General features: G+C 43.2%; 1 protein-coding gene across 1 annotated transcript; it reads left to right on the forward strand.

Moving 5' to 3' along the window:
• The first annotated feature begins 7822 nt into the window (after nt 1–7822).
• On the forward strand, nt 7823–10084 carry LOC115207100 (RING finger protein 223). Its single transcript, XM_029774094.1, has 2 exons — nt 7823–8037; nt 8985–10084. Exon 2 carries the CDS (start codon nt 9018–9020, stop codon nt 9732–9734), a length of 717 nt encoding a protein of 238 aa, XP_029629954.1. The 5' UTR covers nt 7823–8037; nt 8985–9017; the 3' UTR covers nt 9735–10084.
• Nucleotides 10085–12031: the final 1947 nt, after the last annotated feature.

Here is a 12031-nt window from a genome sequence, read left to right on the forward strand (position 1 = left end):
TCCTTTGTGGGTAGTTCATTTATTATAATTTAATATTTACATTACTGTTGGTTAATAGTAGGATTTTACAATAGGATGTGTTGTAAAATTGGAAAAAACCGATTGGCATAGCATACTCTTTTCCCTATAACCTCTGTGAAGGCTGAGTACCTGGAAAGAGAAGAGTATTATGTGCTAAATACAGCTGCTAGAATCCTGACTAGAACCAAAAAATGTGATCATATTACTCCAGTGTAGGCCTCCCTACACTGGCTTCTTGTTAAGTCAAGGGCTGATTTCAAGGTTTTACTGCTAACCTACAAAGCATTACATGGGCTTGGTCCTACCTATCTTTCTGATTTGGTCCTGCCGTACATACCAACACGTACGCTATGGTCACAAGACGCAGGCCTCCTAATTGTCCCTAGAATTTCTAAGCAAACAGCTGGAGGCAGGGCTTTCTCCTATAGAGCTCCATTTTTATGGAATAGTCTGCCTACCCATGTGAGAGATGCAGACTCGGTCTCAACCGTTAATTCTTTACTGAAGACTCATCTCTTCAGTGGGTCCTATGACTGAGTGTAGTCTGGCCCAGGAGTGTGAAGGTGAACGGAAAGGCTCTGGAGCAACGAACCGCCCTTGCTGTCTCTGCCTGGCTGGTTCCCCTCTCTCCACTGGGATTCTCTGCCTCTAACCAAATCAAATCAAATCAAATTTATTTATATAGCCCTTCGTACATCAGCTGAAATCTCAAAGTGCTGTACAGAAACCCAGCCTAAAACCCCAAACAGCAAGCAATGCATGTGAAAGAAGCACGGTGGCTGGGAAAAACTCCCTAGGAAAAACTCCTGAGAAAGGCCAAAAACCTAGGAAGAAACCTAGAGAGGAACCAGGCTATGAGGGGTGGCCAGTCCTCTTCTGGCTGTGCCGGGTGGATATTATAACATAACATGGTCAAGATGTTAAAATGTTCGTAAATGACCAGCATGGTCAAATAATAATAATCATAGTAATTGTCGAGGGTGCAACAAGCACGTCCGGTGAACAGGTCAGGGTTCCGTAGCCGCAGGCAGAACAGTTGAAACTGGAGCAGCAGCATGGCCAGGTGGACTGGGGACAGCAAGGAGTCATCATGCCAGGTAGTCCTAGGGCTCAGGTCCTCCGAGAGAAAGAAAGAAAGAAAGAGAGAATTAGAGAGAGCATATTTACATTCACACAGGACACCGGATAAGACAAGAGAATACTCCAGATGTAACAGACTGACCCTAGCCCCCCGACACATAAACTACTGCAGCATAAATACTGGAGGCTGAGACAGGAGGGATCAGAAGACACTGTGGCCCCATCCGATGATACCCCCGGACAGGGCCAAACAGGCAGGATATAACCCCACCCACTTTGCCAAAGCACAGCCCCCACACCACTAGAGGGATATCTACAACCACCAACTTACCGTCCGAAGACAAGGCCGAGTATAGCCCACAAAGATGTCCGCCACGGCACAACCCAAGGGGGGGGCGCCAACCCAGACAGGAAGACCACGTCAGTGGCTCAACCTACTCAAGTGACGCACCCCTCCCATGGACGGCATGGAAGAACACCAGTAAGTCAGTGACTCAGCCCCTGTAAAAGGGTTAGAGGCAGAGAATCCCAGTGGGAAGAGGGGAACCGACAAGGCAGAGACAGCAAGGGCGGTTCGTTGCTCCAGCCTTTCCGTTCACCTTCACACTCCTGGGCCAGACTATACTTAATCATAGGACCTACTGAAGAGATAAGTCTTCAGTAAAGACTTAAAGGTTGAGACTGAGTCTGCGTCTCTCACATGGGTAGGCAGACCATTCCATAAAAATGGAGCTCTATAGGAGAAAGCCCTACCTCCAGCCGTTTGCTTAGAAATTCTAGGGACAATTAGGAGGCCTGCGTCTTGTGACCGTAGCGTACGTGTAGGTATGTACGGCAGGACCAAATCGGAAAGATAGGTAGGAGCAAGCCCATGTAATGCTTTGTAGGTTAGCAGTAAAACCTTGAAATCAGCCCTTGCCTTAACAGGAAGCCAGTGTAGGGAAGCTAGCACTGGAGTAATATGATCAAATTTTTTGGTTCTAGTCAGGATTCTAGCAGCCGTATTTAGCACTAACTGAAGTTTGTTTAGTGCTTTATCCGGGTAGCCGGAAAGTAGAGCATTGCAGTAGTCGAGCCTAGAAGTAACAAAAGCATGGATTAATTTTTCTGCGTCATTTTTGGACAGAAAGTTTCTGATTTTTGCAATGTTACGTAGATGGAAAAAAGCTGTCCTTGAAGCAGTCTTGATATGTTCTTCAAAAGAGAGATCAGGGTCCAGAGTAACGCCGAGGTCCTTCACAGTTTTATTTGAGACGACTGTACAACCATCCAGATTAATTGTCAGATTCAACAGAAGATCTCTTTGTTTCTTGGGACCTAGGACAAGCATCTCTGTTTTGTCCGAGTTTAAAAGTAGAAAATTTGCAGCCATCCACTTCCTTATGTCTGAAACACAGGCTTCTAGCTAGAGCAATTTTGGGGCTTCACCATGTTTCATTGAAATGTACAGCTGTGTGTCGTCCGCATAGCAGTGAAATTTAACATTATGTTTTCGAATGACATCCCCAAGAGGTAAAATATATAGTGAAAACAATAGTGGTCCTAGAACGGAACCTTGAGGAACACCGAAATTTACAATTGATTTGTCAGAGGACGAACCATTCACAGAGACAAACTGATATCTTTCCGACAGATAAGATCTAAACCAGGCCAGAACTTGTCCATGTAGACCAATTTGGGTTTCCAATCTCTCCAAAAGAATGTGGTGATCGATGGTATCAAAAGCGGCACTAAGATCTAGGAGCATGAGGACAGATGCAGAGCCTCGGTCTGACGTCATTAAAAGGTCATTTACCACCTTCACAAGTGCAGTCTCAGTGCTATGATGGGGTCTAAAACCAGACTGAAGCGTTTCGTATACATTGTTTGTCTTCAGGAAGGCAGTGAGTTGCTGCGCAACAACTTTTTCTAAAATTTTTGAGAGGAATGGAAGATTCGATATAGGCCGATAGTTTTTTATAATTTCTGGGTCAAGATTCGGCTTTTTCAAGAGAGGCTTTATTACTGCCACTTTTAGTGAGCTTGGTACACATCCGGTGGATAGAGAGCCGTTTATTATGTTCAACATAGGAGGGCCAAGCACAGGAAGCAGCTCTTTCAGTAGTTTAGTTGGAATAGGGTCCAGTATGCAGCTTGAGGGTTTGGAGGCCATGATTATTTTCATCATTGTGTCAAGAGATATAGTACTAAAACACTTTAGTATCTCCCTTGAGCCAAGGTCCTGGCAGAGTTGTGCAGACTCTGGACAATGAAGCCCTGGAGGAATACCCAGATTTAAAGAGGAGTCCGTAATTTGCTTTCTAATGATCATGATCTTTTCCTCAAAAAAGTTCATAAATTTATTACTGCTGAAGTGAAAGCCATCCTCCATTTGCGAATGCTGCTTTTTAGTTAGCTTTGCGACAGTGTCAAAAAGAAATTTCGGATTGTTCTTATTTTCCTCAATTAAGTTGGAAAAATAGGATGATCGTGCAGCAGTGAGGGCTCTTCGATACTGCACGGTACTGTCTTTCCAAGCTAGTCGGAAGACTTCCAGTTTAGTGTGGCGCCATTTCCGTTCCAATTTTCTGGAAGCTTGCTTCAGAGCTCGTGTATTTTCTGTATACCAGGGAGCTAGTTTCTTATGACAGATGTTTTTAATTTTTAGGGGTGCAACTGCATCTAGGGTATTGCGCAAGGTTGAATTGAGTTCCTCGGTTAGGTGGTTAACTGATTCTTGTCCTCTGACGTCCTTGGGTAGGCAGAGGGAGTCTGGAAGGGCATCAAGGAATCTTTGGGTTGTCTGAGAATTTATAGCACGACTTTTAATCTTCCTTGGTTGGGGTCTGAGCAGATTATTTGTCGCAATTGTAAACGCAATAAAATGGTGGTCCGATAATCCAGGATTATGAGGAAAAACATTAAGATCCACAACATTTATTCCATGGGACAAAACTAGGTCCAGAGTATGACTGTGGCAGTGAGTAGGTCCAGAGACATGTTGGACAAAACCCACTGAGTCGATGATGGCTCCGAAAGCCTTTTGGAGTGGGTCTGTGGACTTTTCCATGTGAATGTTAAAGTCACCAAAAATTAGAATATTATCTGCTATGACTACAAGATCCGATAGGAATTCAGGGAACTCAGTAAGGAACACTGCATATGGCCCAGGAGGCCTGTAAACAGTAGCTATAAAAAGTGACCCTAAAGTAACCCTATTACAGGGGCTGAGTCACTGGCTTATTGGTTTTCTTCCATGCCGTCCCTAGGAGGGGTGCGTCACTTGAGTGGGTTGAGTCACTGACGTGGTCTTCCTGTCTGGGTTGGCGCCCCCTTGGGTTGTGCCGTGGCGGAGATCTTTGTGGGCTATACTCGGCCTTGTCTCAGGATGGTAAGTTGGTGGATGAAGATATCCCTCTAGTGGTGTGGGGGCTGTGCTTTGGCAAACTGGGTGGGGTTATATCCTTCCTGTTTGGCCCTGTCCGGGGGTATCGTCGGATGGGGCCACAGTGTCTCCTGACCCCTCCTGTCTCAGCCTCCAGTATTTATGCTGCAGTAGTTTGTGTCGGGGGGCTAGGGTCAGTCTGTTATATCTGGAGTATTTCTCCTGTCTTATCCGGTGTCCTGTGTGAATTTAAGTATGCTCTCTCTAATTCTCTCTTTCTCTCTCTCGGAGGACCTGAGCCCTAGGATCATGCCTCAGGACTACCTGACATGATGACTCCTTGCTGTCCCCAGTCCACCTGGCCGTGCTACTGCTCCAGTTTCAACTGTTTTGCCTGCGGCTATGGAAACCTTACCTGTTCACCGGACGTGCTACCTGTCCCAGACCTGCTGTTTTCAACTCTCTAGAGACAGCAGGAGCGGTAGAGATACTCTGAATGATCGGCTATGAAAAGCCAACTGACATTTATTCTTGAGGTGCTGACTTGTTGCACCCTCGACAACTGTGATTATTATTATTTGACCATGCTGGTCATTTATGAACATTTGAACATCTTGGCCATGTTCTGTTATAATCTCCACCCGGCACAGCCAGAAGAGGACTGGCCACCCCTCATAGCCTGGTTCCTCTCTAGGTTTCTTCCTAGGTTTTGGCCTTTCTAGGGAGTTTTTCCTAGCGACTGTGCTTCTACACCTGCATTGCTTGCTGTTTGGGGTTTTAGGCTGGGTTTCTTTATAGCACTTTGAGATATCAGCTGATGTAAGAAGGGCTATATAAATTTGATTTGATATTCTATTATATTTGCAGCTGCAGTGTGTTTTAATAGGGAAGCAGGACTGGTGCTAGTATCCAAATGCAAGCTGCAGTAGGGGGTGCTGCATGACCTTCCCAAATCCACTGTCACATTGATTAGTAGTGACCAGTTTATGAGTTCTGGATTACTACAGTATAACTATGTTAACACGATCATTGGAGCACCTTCCCTGAGGATGAATTTTAATTATTATCACTCAACGATATCTGTAAATCCTGAATAATTAATTCAGAGTGAAGTTAGACTAATCTTTTTGGGACATAAATAATGAGATGCAGCTGTGTGAAGTGTACTACTTTCAGGATGAGGAAATTGTATTTGAATATAGTTCTCTGGCTGCTTGGAAAATAATCACCATGTAAGTTCAGATAAGCTTTATTGTGGCAATAAGTCAGTTTCTGAATGTAGCTCTGCCTTGGTTGTATTCAACTGTGTCACTACCCGAGTCACAACACCTTTTATGATGCAGTGACTTTTATATACATTTCATTGACCTATTTCTCAGTGTTTATGGATAGACATTTGATATAAAGAGCAATAAAACCAGTTTAAACACATGGTTGTATAAATAGTGTTTTGATCTTCTGACTTTGATGACTGGTGAAGTAGTAAGACATTGTCTGTTTTGGTTCACATCCTTGGGTATACTGATGTATTAATAAAATACAGTATCAGTCAAAAGTTTGGACACACCTACTCATTCACATAATAGTGAAGACATCAAAACTATGAAATAACACAGGGAATCATGTAGTAACCAAAAAGTGTTGAACAAATCAAAATACATTTTATATTTTAGATTATTCAAAGTAGCCACCCTTTGCCTTGATGACAGCTTTGCACACTCTTGGCATTCTCTCAACCAGCTTCATGAGGTAGTCACCTGGAATACATTTCAATTAACAGGTGTGCCTTGTTGATTTGTGGAATTTCTTTCCTTAATGAGTTTGAGCCAATCAATTGTGTTGTGACAAGGTAGGGGTGGTATACAGAAAATAGCCCAATTTAGTAAAAGACTAAGTCCATATTATGGCAAGCACAGCTCAAATAAGCAAAGAGAAACGACAGTCCATTACTGTAAGACATGAAGGACAGTCAATGCGGAAAATTTCAAGAACTTTGAAAACTTTGAAATTATGAAACTTTCTCTCATGAGGACCGCACAGGAAAGGAATGCCCAGAGTTACATCTGCTGCAGAGGATAAGTTCATTAGAGTTACCAGCCTCCGGAATTGCAGCCCAAATAAATGCTTCACAGAGTTCAAGTAACAGACACATATCGACATCAACTGTTCAGAGACTTTGTGAATCAGGCCTTAATGGTTGAATTGCTGCAAAGAAACCACTACTAAAGGACACCAATAATAAGAAGAGACTTGCTTGGGCCAAGAAACACAAGCAATGGACATTAGACCGGTGGAAATCTGTCCTTTGGTCTGATGAGTCCAAATTTGAGATTTTTGTTACAATCGCCGTGTCTTTGTGAGACAGAGTAGGTGAACGGATAATCTCTGCATGTGTGGTTCCCACCGTGAAGCATGGAGAAGGAGGTGTGATGGTGTGGGGGGTGCTTTGCTGGTGACACTGTCAGTGATTTATTTAGAATTCAAGGCACACTTCATCAGCATGGCTACCACAGCCTTCTGCAGCGATATGCCATCCCATCTGGTTTGCGCTTAGTGGGACTATAATTTGTTTTTCAACAGGACAATGACCCAACACAGGCTGTGTAAGGGCTATTTTGCCAAGAAGGAGAGTGATGGAGTACTGCATCAGATAACCTGGCCTCCACAATCAACCGACCTCAACCCAATTGAGATGGTTTGGGATGAGTTGGACCGCAGAGTGAAGGAAAAACAGCCAACAAGTGCTCAGCATATGTGGGAACTCCTTTAAGATTGTTGGAAAAACATTCCAGAGAATGCCAAGAGTGTGCAAAGCTGTCATCAAGGCAAAGGGTAGCTACTTTGAAGAAACTCAAATATAAAATCTGTTTTGATTTGTTTAACACTTGTTTGGTTACTACATGATTCCATATGTGTTATTGGATAGTTTTGATGTCTTCACTATTATTCTACAATGTAGAAAATAGTAAAGATAAAAACCCTGCAATGAGTAGGTGTGTCCAAACTTTTGACTGCTCCTATATGTCCCTCAAACATACAGCCCAGTGGTCAAATTCAAGCCGATTTATGTGTTTTTATCATGAATGGGTAATACTATATGAGCTCCATTAGGCCCTATGTTTCCATTCACACCCATACTACAGTATGTCATACCAGGAAGAGGTCTTTATTTTTACAGTAAGACTCACTCCCTACTAAAGGTTTATCAAACAAACTTTATCAAATCTTTTGTCACTGTTATATGGCAAGATGTTTGTGTGTGTGTTTGTGTGTGTGAGGAGTGAGTAAGTGTTTTCCATTCCCTCCCACCTCCTTCCTGTTCTCCAGACAAGCCTGTGAGCACTGCAGGTGTAGGTGAGACTCCACTGTTAGTTCGTAGACAGCAGAGCAAGGAAAGCAGAGAGAGGGAGTGACTGAGTTATTACCTGAAGGATCACAAAGACAAGAGAAAGGTCATAGCTGTTGACGCTCCATCAGTTGGCCAAATACTGCCCCCTGGACAAAAAAAAGCACCTCCTCTGGAAATACAACAGACGTTGAATCAAAACTACTACTAATACCACTAATACCAGGTAAGGACTATACTACTGTTTTGAAATGAATGGTAATGATAACACATTTCGGTCCTCCTTGTCTCTCTGTTTGTTGTTGTGAGATGTCATTGGCAGCAAGTCATAAAGGAAGCATTCTCCTAATATGATGTGTTAATGCTTGTTAACATTTTAAACTAAAGCTGCTACCAAGCTAAAACATTTCTGTACTGTAAATTGATACCTGACAGTCGCTGGTAAAACTGATGGAAATAATCGTAAAAATGTTATAAGGATGTTCGAGCTTCCTATGCTGCTCCATGTATAGAAGGAAGGGAGAGTCAGGAAGTAGAATGTAAAGTTAATGATTAATCTGCTGGACATAAAATGACGCCTGTCAGCTTCCCTCTGGGCCGTTAACAAAGACCACACTCACCTGTTGGCTACACTCAAGGACCTAGCCAGATCATTAAGGAAATGGGGATTTGGGATTTCTGTAACACTTTCCTTTGTTTCCATTTCCCCTGATGTTTCCTTTACATTGTCAACGTAACATATAATGTCTATCCAAAAAGGTTAAGACAGACTATAGCAAGGACAGACAGAATACACAAGACAATGTAAATGTGTAATGTAGTATAACGTAAATGTTTAAAATATACCCAAACAGACAGTAATGTTTAAGGGTTGGTTGGCATAGTTGCATCAATGAAAAGCCTCCATTGAAAAGATAAGAGAAGCAAGACATGAAGAAAGTGAACAGTCTAATCTATAATGTGTACTTCAATGCACTGTCTAATATTTGAAGAGAGCCGTTTTCTTTGGTATTGTACTGCCCTCAAGGAATCATTGTGCCAAAACCTTTAGTCAAATTGACACAGGCTAATCAGACCTAAGACTATCCCTTCTTAATCTTCATGGTGTGCAAACAAAACATGACACCAACTTTTTCAAACAGTCACTGTCATCGTGGGCATCTGTTTCTGTAGGTGCGTATCAGAAAACCAGAGGGAGAGTAAACCATGGAGGTCACCAAGGTCTGGCACACCCAGGCCCTGGACCCAGTGCCCGAGGAGGATGAGCAGGAGTCTGACCCTTCCTCCGGCGGGGACAAGCCAGAGTGCTCCATCTGTTTCAACACCTATGACAATGTCTTCAAGACGCCCAAGCTGCTGGACTGCACCCACACCTTCTGCCTGGAGTGTGTCACCCGGGTCATGGCCGTGTCTGTGGAACAGGACGGGGGCCAGATCCCCTGCCCCCTCTGCAGGCACCCCACCTCCATCCCCGCCAGCGGTCCCCCTGCCCTCCTCACAAGCCTGGAGGTTCTGGGCAGGCTCCCCACCCACCTGCAGCAGGAGGAGAGGGTGTGGATGGAGGGGAAGAAGCTGTGTTACTCCAGCCTCAGCAGCCCTGACCCCCTCCACCCTGTCGGCTCCTCCACCTGTATCTGTATCGACATTGGGAGGATCCAGGAGGATGCTGTGTCCAGACAGACTGAGGCTGAACAAGGGAGACGCGTCTGGGCCAGACGATGCCTCTGTAGCTTCTTCTCAGACTGGAAGAGGCTGGTGTTGTTCGTGGTGCTGCTGGTCATGCTGGTGTGTGTCATCATGTGGCCGCTGCAGTGTGTCTTTAGTACTGGATCGGTTCGTTGTTTGAAAAGCAAGGCTCCAGCCACTGTGGGGCAGACCCCTACTCCCTCTACAGCTTCCACCATCACTCAGCTGCTAGGGTGAGATAACGAGGGGAGACCCAATGTGCAGCAAAGGGCCTGGGGGCACCTTATTATCGCAGGTGACTCTGACTGGCACAGCAGGACTGTGAAGGATGAGACTGAAAGACAAGCTAGCTCTCCTGGTGAAAGGACTTCAAATGAGCCATAGAGATCCTATTCAATTACTAAATGGGCTACACTGAGCTCCAAAAGTATTGGGACAGTGACACATTTCTTGTTGTTTTGGCTCTGTACCCCAGCACTTTGGATTTGAAATGACAACAATGACTGTGGTTAAAGTACAGTCAGTCTGTCAGCTTTAATTTGAGCGTATTTTCATTCATATCGGGTGAACCATTTAGAAAACACAGCACTTTTTGTACATACAGTGCCTTCGGAAAGTATTCAGACCTCTTGACATTTTGGTACGTTACAGCTATATTCTAAAAATGTATTAAATGTTTTTTTTGCTCATCAATCTACAAACAATACCCCGTAATGACATCCAGGCTGTATCACAGCCGGCCGTGATCGGGAGTCCCATAGGGCGGCGCACAATTGACCCAGCGGCGTCCGGGTTTGGCCGTGTAGGCCGTCATTGTAAATAAGAATTTGCTCTTATCTGACTTGCCTAGTTAAATAAAGGTTCAATTAAATAAAAACAAATGACAAAGCAAAAAACGTTTTTTATTTATAAACATGTTAAAACTGAAATATAACATTTACATAAGTGTTCCGACCCTTTAATCAGTACCTAGTTGAAGCACCTTTGGCAGTGACTACAGCATCGAGTCTTCTTGGGTATGACGCTACAAGATTGGCACACCTGTATTTGGGGAGTTTCTCTTATTCTTCTCTGTAGATGCTCTCAAGCTCAGTCAGGTGGGATGGGGAGCGTTGCTGCACAGCTATTTTTAGGTCTCTCCAGAGATGTTTGATCGGGTTCAAGTCCAGGTTCTGGCTGGGCCACTCAAGGACATTCAGAGACTGGTCCCGACGCCACTCCTGCGTTGTCTTGGCTATGTGCTTTGGGTCGTTGTCCTTTTGGAAGGTGAAACTTTGCCCCAGTCTGAGGTCCTGAGCGCTCTGGAGCAGGTTTTCATCAACAACAAAAAAGGAGTCACTGTCCCATTACTTTTGGAGCTCACTGTATGTCATCAACCCTGAAAGTCCCAGAATGGGATGAAAATGGCAGCCATATTGGTCAGGGAGAAATCCAAACAAGTCCAATTGGAATGAATGCCAGTAGAGGCATAATCCTGATTTTACTTATGCAGGATATTAAAAGTAAGGCATGTGATATATCAGAAATTGTGTCATATAATTTTTGTCAACCTAAAATATTGTCATATAATTATAAATACAGTTTATATGGTTTTTATACAGATTTTCTGAAAAAATGTTGGCACATTGTCATTTAATTTAAAACATTTATGGAATCATTATTCTAAAACTGTCTGGCTAGCTAGCTAACAAATATACTGTGCAGATACATTTTTCAAATTCATAGCTTCTTTGAGGGTACATTGTTTTATATGATAGTTTGTTTTATATGTGAGATATTTTTTGATTAAATCATGTACCAAATTTAACAATTTTGATTTTAGCAAATCATACTGTCTTTTTTAGGATACCTAGGGCTCTATTAAATCTGTAACGCTAAATAAATTGTTATCTAAAAAAAAAAAAATGCTACAGATTCCGCAATATAAACGTAAAGGTAATTTCCAATTGATCCGACATATGCAGTGTTTTTCATGAATGCAGTCTCTGCTAAAGCGGGAACATTGCCTTTAAATTTCAATCACGCTGTAACGCTGAACTTCCGTGATGCGTTTTGAACAGAGCCCCTAGTTTGGTTTGTGGGTTCTTTGGAAAAGACAGTGGCATCTTGGCATTTTCATGGCCTTGAGTGGTGATCATCACATGAGCACACCTAATCCGCATGCACGTGTTACTCTTGTCTCACATTCACACTTACACATTTTATTACTTTCAATCTGCTGACACACAGCTATTTTATTGTACTGTACCTCCTTATATAAAGACCAGTACACCTCTATTTCTGCTCTCTTGTCTGTGAAATCAGCTTGTTGTGTCTCTGTCTGTACACACATGTTCATCTATTTAAGCAACTTTCTTAAGAGCGCTATGTTATCATTTTTTCTGTTTGGTCAGTGTATCACCTCATGCTACCAGATACTTATGTAATAATGGTACGTTCATGAAGACATAACTCTCAATACAGATGTACCATATCCACTTGTCTACACACATGCTAATCCTCTCTTCATCACTGCCTCTGTTTAGATATAATAT

Source organism: Salmo trutta, chromosome 14 (genome assembly GCF_901001165.1).
Source record: "Salmo trutta chromosome 14, fSalTru1.1, whole genome shotgun sequence".
Lineage (NCBI taxonomy): Eukaryota > Metazoa > Chordata > Actinopteri > Salmoniformes > Salmonidae > Salmo > Salmo trutta.

Bases quoted from the DNA above. Each gene is read 5' to 3' on its own strand.
- LOC115207100 (XM_029774094.1), top strand. From the start codon at position 9,018: ATGGAGGTCACCAAGGTCTGGCACACCCAGGCCCTGGACCCAGTGCCC.